The 17,908-nt window shown below is 38.7% G+C and overlaps 2 protein-coding genes across 2 annotated transcripts in view; both read left to right on the forward strand.

Moving 5' to 3' along the window:
• The first annotated feature begins 287 nt into the window (after positions 1–287).
• Positions 288–14,122, forward strand: acer2 (alkaline ceramidase 2). Its single transcript, XM_039806253.1, has 6 exons — positions 288–736; positions 1,151–1,265; positions 3,704–3,845; positions 4,436–4,573; positions 10,830–10,967; positions 11,673–14,122. Exons 1-6 carry the CDS (start codon positions 623–625, stop codon positions 11,857–11,859), a joined length of 834 nt encoding a protein of 277 aa, XP_039662187.1. The 5' UTR covers positions 288–622; the 3' UTR covers positions 11,860–14,122.
• Positions 14,123–15,249: 1,127 nt separating this feature from the next.
• The window catches only part of LOC120562536 (tetraspanin-5), a 10,287-nt gene continuing 7,628 nt past the window's right edge, over positions 15,250–17,908 (forward strand). Inside the window, exons 1-2 of the mRNA XM_039806264.1 lie at positions 15,250–15,690; positions 17,370–17,420. Of these exons, the coding sequence (XP_039662198.1) occupies positions 15,607–15,690; positions 17,370–17,420 (135 nt within the window). The 5' untranslated portion in view covers positions 15,250–15,606. The remainder of the gene's footprint in view (positions 15,691–17,369; positions 17,421–17,908) is intronic.

Below are 17,908 nucleotides of genomic sequence, written 5' to 3' on the forward strand. Positions count from 1 at the left end.
AAAATTCTGGGCCCTGTAGAAAGGCATTTTCTATGGGCCCCTCGCTGCATCCACAGCTATTAATTCTAGCATCTTTCTGGGCCCTCCTCACATGAGGGCCCTGGGTAGGCTACTCAGTCCCCTTTTTCCCCCCAGTCCGACGCCCCTGGGTCCTATCCCCTGACCAATCCCCTAACCCTAACCTTACCCACTCGAGGTCAAATATGCCTAACCAATCGAGCTGCTTCGTAGGGCGGGACTTGGCGCGGCCATACTGGGATTCGTAATATCGCTGGCCGCTGTGGTCACGTTTCACCGAAGAAGGAAGCAGACAGAAGGGAGTTCTTTCGCACCGCTTGAATACTCTTTGGCTACAGACAGAGCAGCTGTCAATGCACAACGCTGAGCGTTACGACAAGCAGGAGGCTTTGTGGGACGACAGAGGCTTTTTAAATGCAGCTCAGCGACGATTTCTATAGTTTATCACATTGTCGTGTCAGCTCTCAAAACGTTCACATCTAGCGTATGAGCAACGATCCGACAGAGAGTGACTTTCCTCGAGTGCTTTTATTTATTTATCGCCAAAGCTGACGGCGGAGTGTTGTCTGCTGTGTCCTGTCCATCCGACAGAACTAGTCCAGACATGAGTAACGTTAATCTGATTTTTTGGGACCAGTTGCTGGCTGGCAGCTCCGATGTGGATTGGTGTGAAGGCAATTACCTAATTTACCCCAGCATCGCCGAATTTTACAACACGGTCGGTCGGTTTGAATGTTGGCTAACGATGTCTACTTTTTATTTTAATTTTTTTGCATAACGCAGTTTTGTGCATAGACAACAGCTTTTTCTGGCTTTGTTTCCCTTTGCATTGCATTGTTTTCTTTATAGTTCATAGTTTTTTTTATATTAGTTAGCTACAGCTAGCTAGCTGCAAGTTCTACTGACTTTCAACAGTTTGGCTGCCTTTCAGTTTCAGCATTATGATGTGTCCTGTTAGCATCAGAGTACAAATGTTCCTTTTCTTCATCATTTCCTCTGGCTGACAAGTTTGTTAGGCCAGCAAGGCTCGCGCACTGATAAACTTTTGACAAGCATGTTGTCATTGAGCTACACGATCAGTTCAACTGTGATGCATTTGTGCTCATAGCTTTTCCTTTCCTTATCATTTCAGATCAGCAACATTTTGTTTTTTGTTCTGCCGCCCATATTAATGTGCTTGTTCCGCCAATATGCAACACATTTCAACAGTGGGATTTACCTCATATGGAGTCTACTAGTTGTGGTTGGTAAGTTGGCTGGTTGACGTTGGTGTCTAAACTGTGTGATGACCTTTATACCTTTCATGTTTCTGTTCAGCGCTGTGGGACATCTTCATCATCTTCACTTCAACTTCCCTCAGCTAACACAACTAATACTTTTTTACATTACAATACATTTTGCAAAGTGTCAGGCTAAAACTTCATGTGTTCTTTGCAGTTCATGTGGTATAAAACTAAAGTATGCTTTGATCTACCATATTTAGTGCATCATTGGACGAAGATAATTTGAGTGTGGCCTGTAATAATCGTATAAGAGAAAATACACTGCTGCTGAAACAGTTAGCCCATTAATCAGTTAGACAGAAAATATTGGCAATCAAGTCTTTGTCATTTTTTTTTTTTAAACTCAAAAGGTCACTGGTTACAGATTCTCAAATGGGAACATTTGCTGGGTTCCCTCGTCTTCTATGATAGTAAACTGGGCTGGAGTAAATTTGGACAGTTAGTTTGACAACAATTTCGGTCAAAAGTGGAGATCTCAAACCCCCCCCCCACCCCCCCCACCAATGTTGAACCCAAAGTTACGCCCTTGATTGTGAGTACATATACTAAGTACATGAGTTATACATTGTACAACATACAGTATATGAATGAGTGTGCATTCTTTTTAAACACTTTTAGGATGTAGGTTTCCTCAGCTGTGGCCTCTGTCACTGTCCTCAGTTATAGCTTTAGGTTGTCCTTAATAATTTTACCCTCATAGACTTGCACTTTATTATAACAACTGTAGGCTTATTCATTGGTGGGGTGAATATGCCTATTGCCTAGATTTGATTTGATTTGACACAGTATTTCAGCCATAAATGGTGGTACTGTATGTAAATAACAGCACAGTCCTAAAGAGATTACAGTGCCTTGTTCCCTTACAGCTGTTATGAAAACATGCTGTTTGCACTGTCAGCAAAGATAACCTGACAGACCTCCCAATGTTCCAGAGAAGTGACCTTACTGGATGATAACTGAGTAGCTGTTGAAAAGGATTTGCATAACTGAACTTGACCCTTAAATCGTTTATTCTCATTTGGACTTTGTGTTAATCTTTTATTTTCATGTCATAGCAGTCCCAATGTCTGCTACCGAATCCTGTTCCACACCTGCCTTCCAAACCAGCGGTCAAAATAAAAGCAGCCTCCTTGTTTCGTTCAAACATTTCTTGTTCCATACCACAAATGCTTCCTGTATATATGTGGCCCAGGAGGAGCTCTGACTGCATCCATTGTTTGGAATCTGGAGGCTGTTAAAACGTACCCAGCTGACAAGGAGGTTACGTGGTTTCACCTCTCTACCTCTGTCTCTGTAGTTGAAACAGAATTCAGCTGCCTTTCTTTGGTTTTGGCCTCAGCTGTGTTTAGACTGAGTCATACATATAGTTTAGGATAATGCATAACAACACCGTTATTTCCCATTTTTAAAAATAAAAAATAAAAATCTATCATATACAGCATTGGATTATTTTCATTATGGGTTAATCTGCTGATTATTTTCTTGATTAATCATTTGGTCTATAAAATGTCAGAAAAAAGTGAAAAATGCCGGTCACAATTTTTCCAATTTACTGTCCAAAACCCTCAAATATTTACGGTAGTTTAGCGTCATAGAAGACCGCTAATATTTACATATTTACAACGTTGAGACCAATTAAGTTTGGCATTTTTGAACAAGAAATTACTTAAACCATGCCATGATTATTGAAATAGCTGCTGATTAATTTTCTATCGATAAATTAATCAACTCCATTTCCATGAGAAAGGGAAGGCGGTCTCTGTGTTTGTTTTGACTGTCAGTGATGTACGAGTACACTGACATGTTGTCATGATTAGGAACCGCTGACTGATTCCCTTTTTGGATAAGAAGTTCGTTGAACTGTAGGAATCTCCTGTTATGAAAACAGATTATTCTGATAATACAAGGTCTGTTGGACCGTGATAACAAAGGGGCACTGACTGAGCAATCCTTCCACAGAAGTATAACACTGGTTCCCAAGTAACTATTTGTAATTGACTTGTTTATTCTAGTGTTCAGTTCTGTCCCTGACATCCCAGAAGTCAGCCTTAAACATTGAATGTCACTAAGGATTTTTATTTTTTACAAATGTAAAATGAGTTTGAAGTGGTCTCATTTAGAGGTGCCATTTGCAACTTTCTATCAGTTTTTCATCACTTTTGCTACTTTTCTTATTTGATCAGTGAAATTGATCAATGAAATGGGAACATGTCAGCTGTACAGTGGACAATATAATACACACTTTTTAGCTCCTGAAACCAACTCTGGAGTCTTAACTGATATATCTCTCTATCTTTAGGAGACAGCTCTCATTAATCCAGCCTCGTTAACACACTGAACAGCTTCAGATGACTTCTCTCTTCTGACAAACATTTATCTGTTTCCGTGTCTCTTTCTTTCAGGTATTGGATCGACATATTTTCACGCCACCCTCAGCTTCCTCGGCCAGATGCTGGACGAGTTGGCCATCTTATGGGTGCTTATGTGTGCCATTGCCATGTGGTTTCCAAAGAGATACCTACCCAGGATGTTCAGGAGGGATCGGTATGTTGGCCACTGCATCAGAATAAACTACCTTTAGGAGCCTAAAACTGGTGTGTGGGTGTATAAACGCATTGGTCCAACCATGTGCTATTATGATATATATATATATATATATATATATATATATATATATATATATTACAAACTAACGAAACAACGGCTGTTTCCACTTTGATTTTGTGTCCACATTTTCACATTCAATCAATTTCACAACAAGGCAAATGTCACTTTTATCTCGTATGTCAGGTCATTGCAGTATTAGTGAAGCTTAGTGTGGGCCGCTTTTTTGTCATATGATGTGTCCCTGCTGCTATGACTCCCTGTTTAATAATAGGCCTATCCAAGGTAGCTGACACCAGTAAAAACGGCATCACATGTCTTTACTTCTCTTTCCGTTGTCACAGAGCCGTCTTGGCTGCTCTTTCACTTCAGGCGGTCACCTAGAAATGGCCCTCTTGTAGCTGAGTGATTCTTGTTTACTGTCTGAATGTTAGTGTGTTATAGTGCTTTCTGGAAAGAACTGTCTTTCTGAGTTTCACAATGGTGTTCATAAGCAATTTTTGTTGTTCTGACTTTGCTTTTTGATTTAGGTCAAGGTTCAAAGTGGTCATCGGCATCTTGTCCGGGATCACCACTGGGCTGGCCTTTGTTAAACCGGTCGTCAACTCATTGTCACTTATGACTCTGGGCATCCCCTGCACCGCGCTGCTCATTACTGAGCTTAAAAGGTTGGTGAACTATTTATTATTTTCATTTTTTTTAAACAGCAGAGGTGAGTGTGGGCAGGTGAACGTGCAGTTCTGACCCAGGACCATCATACTATGTCTCTGGGCATTTCGGATAATAAGTAGCTCTAGAGTATTTGTTATGGGAAGAATATTGAAGATATGGACTCAGCTGATGGTAGGCAATGTTCTTAGGGATTTAAAAAGGGGAGAAGAAGAAAAAACGTAGCATTGAACAAATCCACTAGTTTTGAATTTTTTGTATTGACTTTGATGAAAAATCCTATTCTTAGTCAATGAGTCATTTTAATGTTTTATGTGTTTTGTTTTCATGTGATCATGTTAGCTCACCTGGTTGAGTGTGCGCCCCATGTACCAAGACTCGGTCTTTACCGCGGCGGCCCAAGTTAAATTCCAACCCGTGGCCCTTTGCTGAATGTCGTCCCCCATTATCTCCCCCCTTTCCTGTCTACAGCTGGCCCATCAATTAAAAGTAGTGATGCACCGAAATGAAAATTCTTGGCCGAAACCGAAAACCGAAAAAAGAGGAAACCAAGACCGAAAACCGAAACCGAAACACCAAAACAAATTAAGCCAATTATTAGTACCATTGCATTTATGGCTATGACTGTGTACTAACTTTACTAAAATCAAGGCATTGCAATTGTATAAATTAATATTAAAGTTTAATTAAAAAAATATCTAGCAGAAATATGGCTACAATCTGATAGTCACATACAGTATACAGTAGCCTAAGAACAGAATAGCTTACCTATTGTTGTTGTTGTTGTTGTTGTTGTTGTTGTTATTATTATTATTTGAGGCACTTTCTTGCAGGATTTCACTGAACATATCAGACAACGAGGGTGCATGCCCCTCATCTGGTGCAGAGAGAGACAAGTCTTTTTTTTTTGCGCTCTGATCTCCTCCTGCGCTGGGCGCTGCTCCGTGCGCGCTGCGTCTCCATGCGGGTTCTCCGCATCCATCGCGGCCTGGATCATTTCTCGTGCGCCCTGCTTTATTTCCGCATCCAAGTAATGGTCTTTATAACGCGGATCTAGTACAGTCGCGATGAAGTGCAGAGGATCCGAATAGATCTCACTGAAACGTGTGCTGACAGACTCTAAGAGCGTACTTTTCATTGTTTTCACTCCGTGGTCCGTCTCAACCTCGTTGCTCAGGAGACGCTTTGCAGGTGGAACGGATCGGGTACTGACACACGTGCAGGTCGCGGTTTCTGTTTGCGTCATCACAACATTTTCGGCCGTATTGTTTCGGTGATAAAAGTATTTCGGCCGAAAATTTTCGGTGGCCGAATATTCGGTGCATCCCTAATTAAAAGCATTAAAGCCCAAAAAATTATCTTTAAAAAATTACTATACTAATTTTGAACTTAGTAATACAGCAGCAGATATCAATGCCCATGTCAGTGGTTCAAAGTTGCCCAGTCAGTGAAATCAGCTGCTGTAATGTTAAGTAGTTAACTGGACAAAATGGAATCGGTGTAAAGATGTAGCTCCTGCAGTCTACACTACAGTACATTGACATGTCGCCTTTGGCCTTTTGTACTTATGTTGACTAATGATATGTTGTCTGTTCCAAGTTAACTATAGGACATTGTGATGTGAAAGAATGTTCCTGAAAACACACAACAAGCCACTTGTGCCTGTTTGCGTATGCGTGTTCATTGCTTTCCTCCGTCACAGCAATGTAGAGCTGTTGTTTCCGTTTCTCACATCCCTTACTCACCACCGTCAGTCTTTTAACCTTAAGTCATTCATTGTTCAACCTGTTATTTTTGACATTAGTGCAAGTGCCAGTCATCTATGGAGGCCTCTTGTTTTTGTTCTGCTAAATGGGAGAGAATTCCTGTGGCCCTGGCTGATGGACTTTTGCCCTCAGAAAAGACAGACTACTTTGTTGTTGTTTGTTCTTTTTTCTTTACAGTACGGCTGTTGGCCCCTATTCAAGTCACTTCCTGTTGGACAAGAACAACTTGTCCGGTGTATAGGACAACCATTACAATCTTAGATTCCTGTTGAAGCAACAATACAAGTCATAGTTGTGCTATAATAGCTGACTTATTCATGGAGGACATGGTATGATACAATTACAAAACAAACAAAAGTCGTTATGTCTGAAAAATGAGTGTGTGCACATGAGAGCAAAGTTAATTTTCACGTTGCAAAAATAATGGGTGGATACCATTCATAAACTGTACTATACCAGCTATTTATTATTTAAAACTCCAACTGAAACAAGAGATATAGTCCTACCTCGACTCATGTCCCACTCATTATTTAACTCTCTGCTGTCTTGTTGTTTGGCCTCAGAGTTCAACCAAATACATACATATACATTTATACACATAGTCATATGTACACATTAGCAAATATACATTTTATTTAGTAAAGATAACATAATTTGACTTGTTTGGAAAGTGAAAATAGGAGTGTTGGCTAAACAGAAATATACTGTGATTGCAACGTCTCTGGCTTGATACCGGCGGCCAGGGACCTTTGTTGCATCCTCTCTCTCTCTCTCTCTCTCTCTCTCTCTCTCTCTCTCTCTCTCTCTCTCTCTCTCTCTCTCTCTCTCTCTCTCTTTATTTCTCTCTTTTACCCTCTTACCCTCTTGCTTTTTCCCCATTCTCTGTCTGTATCTCTACTGTGACCTATCCAAGACAAAATGCCAAAATAAATCTTGGCAAAATAATCTTGAAAAGAAAACAAAGATGACTTATTATTAATATCCAAACTGTCGTAGTGTCATAGTTTACGGACAGCCTCCCTGGTTCAGCTTCATCTGCCATACATATGTGCAAAAATACATGTTTCCAGTGCAGTGAGGGATTATTACCAACAACGCAGGCTCGCTCACTTTCGGTTTTACCTCAGAATAAAGTGGTTTAGATAATCTAGTTTATTCACAACCAGTCTGATGGCTTGTTTACTGTCTTGTCAGACTTATGTATGCTTCAACAATACTATATGATTTGTTGTTATTAATTAATCCACTTTGATATTGTTTAATAGAGTATTGACATCTGATATGCAAACTATGCCTTTTATATCATTAAAACCAATGAAGATCTCCAGCGTCTTTGGGAAATATCAGGCTTTGTTTCACTGATCCTATGGAGCCTCTTCCTTCCCTTGAGTGAGAGAAGCCCATCAGCAGTGCTCCACCCCAGATACATTAGACGGACTGGCCTTTCCTTCACTTATCTTTGCCTCCAACACTAACGCTCACGTCTCCAAGGAGTCAGTTCTGTCAGTGTCTGTTTGTTAGCAGGAAGGGCTGTTTGCTTACTTATGGTAGTTGTACTGTGTGTATGTAAAGGCAGTTACTGAGCCTATAGCTGGCTTATTTGTTCCCATGTGAATATCATCGATCGAAACACTTAACCGTATAGATAGATAATAATAATAATAGAATATTGATGACAATTTAATGGCCTATTTCCCTCTGGGAAGTGTCATTGGCTTCTATTTTTGTACTTCCTGTTGCTGATGAGTACTTGTGACACCATTTTTTTCTGCTCTCTCTCTGGTCAAATTATGCAACATGGAGACATTTTTCCAGTTTGGTTCATTAATTGACTTAATTGACTTAAAGCAAGACCATGTAGTAAAAAGTGTAGTGTAATAACACACTCTTTCTCTTTGAAGTTGAATCCATAAACATTCAAATGCATCCTTCCTCAATTCACTATACTGCAAGGTTTTGCTGCTTCAGCCTAACTTAGTTATGGTTCCTAACGGTTGCTAACGTTTCTGAGACACTTCACTGACTTCTTGTCTTCTCTATTTGTACTACTATTGCACTACAGCTTAGCAACAAAGCTATACTAATCAATATATTCTACATTAACAATGGATCAGTTGACAACATGAAACGTGAAAGAGATCGCTCATTGAGTTACTGAGCATTATGGGCTCTATGGAGAATTTTAGCCTCTTCAACTCCAGTCTCATCAGCCTTGTTTCCATCTTCAGTAGCAACCAGCTGTTTTTAGCTCAAAGGCTATGATAAACCCACTGCATGCTACCTGTCCAGTGTCAAACAGCAGACAGACAAAGTTAGCTACTAGCTGGTGAACATAGCGGAGCGCCTAGTGAGCTAAAAAGACAAATATTTCCCTCAGGGGTTGGTGGAGACCAAAACCAAAGAGCTTAAAGGTGAGTGAATGTAGGACTCATTCATCAGGTGGCCAGAAATGAATGCTAAGCAACTCTTTGCTAATACATTCACAATAACAACTTTATATATATATATATATATATATATATATATATGATGACATATAGAAAATGTCATATAGAAAATGTCTCTTTATTTATCTTTCCATTGCCACAGAGACGTCATGTCTGCTCCTTTACTTTAGACCAGGGGTCAACCTTTTTTACGCCAAAGACCCCTTAGCTTAAAGAGAACCAGAGTAGGGACCCGCCCACTGAAGTATTATTATAGTATTGTATTCATTTGAGTTGCATATTAAACTGGGTCGGATGGATATTGATTAATAGATATTAATATATTATTTATACATCATTTTTTTATGTTAACCATACAGTGACTCCTTAAGTTTAACTGTATGGCTATCTTACTTATAGTAGTAATAGTATAGCTTATCTTCAATGTCTAAATTAAATGTTTTCACAAATAGGCCAGTCTGTCATTGCTATTAATATGTCCCCCACCTCTCCTTGCACTAACTCCAAGGACCCCCTAGGGTTCACAGACCACCTGTTGAAAATCTCTGCTTTAGACAATGTTCCTATGGCCTCTGCAGCTGAGTGATGCTTGTTGTTTATTTAAATCTTATTGGTGCTTTCTGGAAAGTTTTTGCGTCATTTCGACATTCCTTTCTCCTTGAAACAATGGTAACTCAAATTTAAGGCTTGTAAAATGGCATGACTTCATCAAATCCTCTGCCTTTAGGGAAGGTGACAAACTGTGTCACAGTGTTTAAACAGTTGCATCATCAACACAGTTTAGTCAGGCTTCCTTGCCCCTGTCTCTGTTTTGGCAGTGTTTTCCTCAGCCAGCAGCAGCAGCACGGCTATAACTGGTATGTCTAAGGAGGACAAGACTAAGAATAGTTTTATCAGTGGCCTTCTGGATTAGCACATGTCTCTGTAGGTCAGTTGTGTGTCCACTAGGCGATATTTGTGCAGAGACCAGGCTAATACAGCCTAATGCTTGGTACTTGGATCATTGTTCTGTCAGCTCCCAAAAAGAAAGAGAAGATAATCCCCTTATCTGAAGATAAATGTGCCAACCTACAGTTTAACATCCGAGTTTGGACATACTAACACAGCCAGTAAAATCATTACAAATCTGTACACCACCAGAACTGAACACAAAGCCCAGTGTACTCTGGAAGAGATCCTCCACATATGAATTCCTGCAATTCCTAAGATGGCTCAGGCCAGAAAGAATATTTTCAAAAAGTATTTAATTCCCACTCCAACTAAAATTTTGAATCTGAAATTGTAGTTTATTTTCATTTGTATAAGGTAGCACTACTGGTGGAGGATATTCCATGGTTTATGTTTATGTTTCTGTAAGTGTTTGTCCGTCTTTCAGTGTTCTGTACGCTAACTGCCCAGCACCAAATGGCAGACAAAGTTGGCAACTAGCTGCTGAATATAATGGAGCATTTAGTAACTAAAGAGGCAGATATTAGTTAATGGAGAAAAACAGAGGTTAAAGCTGAGTGAATAATGGATTTACATTCATCGGGTACAGACAAACATGACTCTAAGTGGAGGCTTATGTTGCTCAGTGTCTGCTGAATCTGTAAAGAGGCAACTGTTTGCTAATACGTTCACCATATCAGCTTTATAGGGTGATAATATTGTCAGTGTTGTTTACAGTGCATTTCCATTGCCAAATAGTGCCCAAAAAACAAATACATCAAAGTGGCCAAAACATATCTGTTACAGCAGGTTTAAATAGCAATGTGTTATGCATATTAGATAAATTAGATGTATTTTTCATTTCACATTAAATACAATTTTTCAGCATAAACTGCTTTCTCTTGTTGCTCTGAATGAAATCAAATAGGAAAATCAGTGTACTGTTATGCTCTTGGATAATGATAATGGTGGAAGAATGAGCAACATTATAGGCAAGATATGTACTGTAAGTCTGCTTTTGGTTATAGTTGAGCTGTCAAAACTGTTTTGTGTGAATGTGTTTGTGTGTTTACACAGTTGTACACATTTCTCAGTGTTCTGTTTGGTCGTTGCAGGTGTGAAAACCCGCGTGTGTTCAAGTTGGGTCTGGTCTCAGGGATCTGGTGGGCATTGGCTCTGCTTTGCTGGATCAGTGACAGGATATTCTGTGAGATGTGGTCATCTGTCAACTTTCCCTACTTACACTGTGCTTGGTAAGCTCAAAGACAACACAGAAGAGTCGGTCATGTACTCTCATAAAAGTGAAGTTATTGTTATAAAAGGTTATACTGTTACACTGCAAAAAAAATCCATCTTTTCTAGTCCTTTCTGTCTTTTAATTAAGTCCTAAAAATCTTTTTCTCTTTCTTTCTAAAACTAGTGAAAAAAGAGGATTTTAACTTGTAAGAATTGTCCAGAAATGAGGGGTTGGATCTTAAAACATGAAAGAAAAGGGAGTGCTGCTCTAGAATGAATACAAATTACAAACTATCAAACAAGATGATTTGCATTGAAAACAAGTAGATTTTTTTACTGGGCTTACAGACTGTATACTAGAGATGGTCTGCCATAGAATAGAATGCCATAGAACTTTCTTTTATTATCCAGTTTGACGGTCAGTCATAACGGAAAAAGAACAAATAAACTAATTTAAAGTAGATTTTCGTCGGGGGCTAAATTACGTGGTATTGGATCTTTGCATAAACTCGAGTACTTGCCGATACCAGCATTTTAGGCGGTATCGGAGGCTTTTCCGATACTGGTGTCGGAACATCTCTACTGTATACATTGTTAATCTTTCACTGCTGGTGACTGCATGGCTTCTATCCTCTAGAAGCTATCTTCTAAACACCTGGATGTATTTAGAGAGCCATTTCTCTAGCAGTTTGGTTCATTCAAAACTCCTCTTGCTCTTACAGGCACATCCTCATTTGTCTGGCTTCCTACTTGGGTTGCGTTTGCTTCGCCTACTTTGACGTCGCGACTGAGGCCCCGGAGCGAGGACCTGTCATCATGTTCTGGCCCAACGAGAAATGGGCCTTCATAGGCGTGCCCTACGTTTCCTTCCTCTGGGTCCACAAGAAGTCTGCTATCAAGGTGACATAAGGTGACCCGAGCCTGCTGCTCTTCTGGCCGTGCTTTAACGCGTCTCACCAGGATGCATCCATGCAACTTTGTGGCCACTTGTGCTCTTGTGACCGGGTGATGGAGGTGATGCACATTGTGGCTAAACGTGAAGATTTACCTTTTCCTTTTTCTATCCCAGCAGTGTTTATGCAACTCTGTCAAAGAACAAAAACTGACACAAATTAGTCTAACATGGCAATGAAAGGGTGACTTTTTAAACGACACCGCATCAAAGCCAAGAAACATTTACAGTGTTCCAAACATATTCTCAGGCTATACATATAAGATCATGTAAGTTAGGAATATGCATTTCAGCCTTCTTTAAAAAGAAGATTTTGTACATTTTAACTCAGAAAACCTCATTATAAAGCATTTTATTGTCTTTATAAACACAAGTATAGCATCTCATAGGTGCAGTCTGGCCATTGTGAAAGCATTTAGAAACAATAAATCACTGGATTCAGTAACTGTGATTAATGCATAATGCATTCATTGCTTGGCCAATCTTACTATGCCCAATGAATCAACAAGCTGATTCATAAGATGTTACAGCAGTGTTTTAAGTATCATCACACAACGCCTTATGTGTTTTAAATACATAATGGCTTCAGGCTCATAAATCTGCCCTCTTTGTGAACATACATTTTCATTTAAAGCGCTAGAAACACAATAGGCTTTTTTCCATTATGTGTGTACTATGTTTTGCTTCCAACATGCCATTGTGATTGATAGTATACGAGAAATGTGTTCCAAGTTATCCTGTATATTTTGTAAACTAACAATGTAATATGCAATTATTTTCCGAGGAAAGTCATATCATTCAGATATTACTGAATGAATAGGTACCTTTTGATATTGGCCAAAACCCAAAGTAAAAAAAACAACAACTGAATGTGAAATCAAAATGTATTGAAATATGATTGACTAATCAAGGAAATGATTACGTATTTTGCACAAAATGAAGAATGGTTCTCAAAGCCTTTTGGCTAAATGCACACACTCCAGTGATAATTACAGTTATGTATTTCAAACTTAGCCAATATACAGCTTTTAAAGCTGAAGTTTTCACAGCTGATCTTTTTTCAACCACAAGTCTCAACTCTTCTAAAACTTCTCTTCAGGGTTATTTATGCCATGCTCAGTATTTTAGACGTTGTGCTAAATATTATGAAACTATGAACAGTGTGCAAAAAGCCTTAATCAAACAGGAAAATGGACTAAAAAAGCAAATGAAGGTACATTGTGTCCTTGTGTGATGTAGCCAATCTCTTTGCTCTAAAAAGGGAAATGCAGTGTAATGATTGTGTTAAATAGCAAATGGAAATGAGCTTTAGGTTATAGCAGGTATAAGTTGTGGGACAGATAAGGTTATTATTACTAAAACCTAGTCTAACTTGTTCTAATGTGTTCATTTGACAGAAATTAATAGAAAGTATGTATGTAGAATATACAAGGGGAGTATGTTGGGGTGTTGCAAAGCTAAACACTCTAACTCTAAAAAGAACAAGGATCTCCAAAGCTTTTTCACCACAAACCATTGTTTTAAATGTTGTTCTTGAAAACTGCCTCAGACTGTGCTAACTAATATTATTTCACTCCCGTCCTCCTGCAGAGGCTTCTGGGAACTCAAACTGCTAAAATAACTTTGAAGGATCATGATGTAGAAAGAAAAAAAATAACTATTTTTGTGAGATTCTGAAGTATTTTGTTAAATCCAAAATTATGTATATTTTTCTAATTGCAGTGCAGCCAAAATTGAAGGGTGAATGATTTTTGATATTGCATGATTACCTTTGTATTGCCATACTGTTTTTTATTTTATTTTATCTTTAGGAAAAACTTTATTGAGACAGTATTGAGAATGTGAACAAAGCTGTTGTAGTGCCCACGAATACTTTCATTGTGCTGCAAAATGATATTGAACTACACATCTGATCCACAATGGTGGATTGTTTGTATGAATCACCCTCAGAAAAAGGAGTTTGTGTGAACAGGAGAGCCTGTTAAATGCTGCCCTCTGGATCGTGATATTTGTCTTGGCACGTGGTGTCAATATGATCTCATAACAATGAGTCAAGTCTTTTTTATGGACTTACATGTGTATATAAATCTCAGTTCTTCTCTGCCTGCATTGACAATACAGACAAACTGCACAGAAATATTTATTTTCATAATTTAACCTGTTTTGTAAACAAACCGTATGTGTTTTATTTTATGCAATAAACAAAGTCGATACTCAAAATGCTTGCTGGTGTTCACTTAACAGATACAGCATACAATATCACGTTGGAATGACTCATGCATAAAAAATATTGTTCACGATTAATTATACATTTTGTAGCTTTATGTCACTTACATTAACTGAGCTGTGTTTGGACTGAGACTCACGAAGAAGCAAAATACACTTTCTTTCCAGCAGGGGGCAACATTTTTCCACATCTAGTTAATTTTATTTCACTAAGCTGTCTGAGTATGGAGGGATATAAGTCTGAGTAAATGTGTTTAGATACATTCCACCACTGCAGATTTGTGGGCATACAGTAGACAAATTAGACTATACACAGCGGGCTTATATACATGCCCGTTTGAAGACGCTTCTTGATTCCTGTATGCGCCATAAAGGCTGGACAAAGGCATTTTATGTATGTGTGGCACACTGAAGTACAGGTAAACTCAATGTGCTTTCCAGTGAAATACATATAGCAACAAGAAACATGTACATATTAATAGAATAAAATACAAGAAAGACAATTACAAGTAAAAAATATCCTCCAAAAGAAATGTAATTGTATTGAAATTTATTTTAAACATGGACACATACATTTCAGGCACTTTGTTCCACAAATAAGGACCAAATAACTAAAAGACCACCTTTAATAAAGCTAGATCTAAAGCTGTCTTGATTGACAGACAAAGAAGACTTTGTAATGCAAAGTGGCACTATGAAATGAAATTGGTAAAAGAAATAGTGCTGTGAAATAAAAACAAACAAAATAAAATGACCTACAATAAACGCTGTTATTGTTGGTTTTATGTGTTGTCTGTATCTGTATTTCCATAACGTCTACTGATGTATTTATTACTGAACACGCTGGGTCCCCATTGCCCAATAGTTCTAATAAGGTTTAATTGTATAGACGTATTTTCTATTGTAGGCCAAATGAATTAGTCAGCGATGAATACATTATAACTCTAAGTGATTATGTTATATCATGGCATACTGGATTTTACGGTCATACCATAGACTGTCAATTAGTCATGGATGTATTAAGTGGACAGAGCAGTGGCGCCATAGAGTGGCGCCCTCTTCTGGAGGAAGTCCCGCCTCCTGTGACCACTAAAAACCCTCATTGGCTCCCACACATGTCAATCAAATAACAGCCATATTTAGATTATGGGTCAGATCAACGGTTTTAATCTCGTTGATTTTAGTGGATTTATTTCACCGTTATACCTTCGGAGATCCATATCAGGAATAAACTGATACATTTACTGATCCCGACAGACAGGAACAGGAACTCTCCTCTGCAGCTTCACCCGCGCCTTTTGTCTGCGGAAAAACAGGACGATGTTTGTTATTAGACGCTGAAACAATTGACGGCGCGTTTGACGAGCCTTCTAAAATAAGGGTTTTCCCCAACCAGGCTGTCAAAACACTAGATGAGAGGAGCATATATGTGATTCATTTCCCACTGCGGGCGGCGTTTAAGACAACAATCTATCCAAATGATGTCAGGAAAGCATTTCAAGGCTCACGAAGTGAGCTGCTGCATCAAGTATTTCATCTTCGGATTCAACATCATATTTTGGGTAAGTCCCCTGTTTGCCGTGTTTGGACTTCAGGCCTGGTAACCTCAGCTAGCTAAGTAAATACACACTGACATGACATGGTTTTTGTTTTTTTCCCTCCATCAAATACAGCTTTGGTTTCGTGAACATGGAAGCCGTTTTCTTTCTTCCCGTTGGTTTTAATAGGAGACAATGATTTCATCCCCTGCGATAGGCTCACTGCCTCCGTGTGCACTTGCTCGCACTGTCACCTTTTTAGGCTTTTGTTGTTGTGTAGACAGCATCAGTGTGAGGCAGCTCTGAAGAAGGGCTTTCCTGACTGTTATTCACATCTGAGGACATTTTATTGTAGTGTCTGTGATGTTTGGGCAGAGCAAACTGTATCTTCATTCCTGATTATCCTGAGCGAAATTACAGGCAAACACCTCTTGTTCTTTGAAACCCAACAGTAACGCCATTAAGGACTTCTGGACGTCCCACTGTGGGCCAGTTACAAATTTTAGACAGAACCTGGTTGGTTGGGTGCTTTTTCTGACACTGTTACTGTGGAGAAGTAGGGTAAGGAATGCCTTTTTAAAGGAGTTATTGGGGATAACTAATGGAAAAATCTGAAAGAAATGGTGGGCGTTATTGATTAGAGCTGACATGATTAGGCGAGTTAACTAATTGTTTAGTCGATATGCAAAAACATGATTCATTATTTAAAAATAAAATGTTCTCGATAATTTAGAAAGCAGTCCAAGGTGACGTCTTTAAATTGATTGTTTTGTCTCACCAACAACCCAAAGGTGTTCAATTTACAATATAAACAAAAGAAAAGCAGTATATCCTCACATCTGAAAAGATGGAACCAGAAAATGTTTTGCATTTTTGCTTCATTGACTGCAATGATTAATACATTATCAGAATTGTTGCTAGTTAATTTTCTGGAGATTGATTAATTGAATCAGCTAGCCTAATTGTTGCAGCTCTAATCATGATATCAATATGTATTGTGATATAAAAAAAATTGAGAAATTGTGAATGGATGAAAAAGCCAAATGGAACTGTCAGTTTTTTGGCAAATCCAGTAAATTAAATACCCAGTGGAAAAAGGTCTGCTGACTCATTTAAAGGAGAACCATCCCAATATAAACAAATGTTTGACAGTTGACAGAATGGTCTCACAATATGTAATTACAAATTGCCACAGCAACACGGTGATGTCTTGAAGTTGCTGCCTCAGTTTGACCAGCATCCAGAAAATAAGATCAAAATATTTATATAATGATATGAAACAAGAGCAAGTCTTTGCACTTATGAAAATATAACCATCAAATTAGTGTTGTAATAGAATACTAAAACGAGTAATTAATGGAGAGTGTGTTAAAATAATTATTATTTCATGGCTATTATAATTCTAATGCCATCGATGCCTTGATTCCTAACTCTTAAAATCCTGAAATGTGGTTTTTAAGTTTTCCGCTGTAGCTGGAGACATGTACAGTCATAATGCGTTCAGGCTGATAGAAGATGCTTTCTAATGTGGGAGTCTCCTGCTGATACTGCAGACTAACACGAGAAATATTTAGTTAATGGATCACTGCCAGGAAAATCTCTCTGTGGTTTGTCTTGTGTGCTTCTGTGTGATGACTCCATGTTGCAGTCACAGCAGGAATGATCATGCTCTCTTGTCTCTTTCTTCTTTGTCTGTCTGTTAGTTCCTTGGAGTGGCGTTCCTCGGCATTGGGTTGTGGGCATGGAGCGAAAAGGTGATTTTTACTGCTTTTCTCTCCGTGTAACAATAAGTTGAATCAGTTTATTGTGTAAATCTTTTCACTTACGGACACCTGCATATAATCTATGAGCTAAGCTGATCATTTACATTTGTCTCCTGTCGTTTGCATCCATCTGACTGCAAGATATAATAGCAGTGGCTTTACTGAATCAGAAAGGAATGTCATGATTTCCGGTGGGACGCCCCTCTGAACAATGGACAGAAGAAGGGATCTGATGCATTTCACAGATTCATTCATTCATTGTATAGTCTCAGCACTGGGGGTGTAAAAGGGGACAGACAGTGTAGTGAGTGTTCATGTGTCTTGACTTTAACTGAAGGACTTTTATCAGAGATCAAGATAATTTCATAGATTAATGCTTCATTCTTCACATATGATTACACATACCAATTGTTGTGTTTTAATCAGAGGATTATCGTCTTGATTACAAATGTCCATCACAATTTCCTAAAGCTCAAGGG

Source organism: Perca fluviatilis, chromosome 1, assembly GCF_010015445.1.
Source record: "Perca fluviatilis chromosome 1, GENO_Pfluv_1.0, whole genome shotgun sequence".
NCBI classification, from domain to species: Eukaryota; Metazoa; Chordata; class Actinopteri; order Perciformes; family Percidae; genus Perca; species Perca fluviatilis.

Excerpts from the sequence above, each read along its gene's own strand:
- acer2 (XM_039806253.1), top strand. The coding sequence starts at position 623 with ATGAGTAACGTTAATCTGATTTTTTGGGACCAGTTGCTGGCTGGCAGC. Across the intron at positions 737-1,150 it reads TCGCCGAATTTTACAACACG|ATCAGCAACATTTTGTTTTT; the intron begins GTCGGTCGGTTT and ends TTATCATTTCAG. Across the intron at positions 1,266-3,703 it reads GAGTCTACTAGTTGTGGTTG|GTATTGGATCGACATATTTT; the intron begins GTAAGTTGGCTG and ends TCTTTCTTTCAG.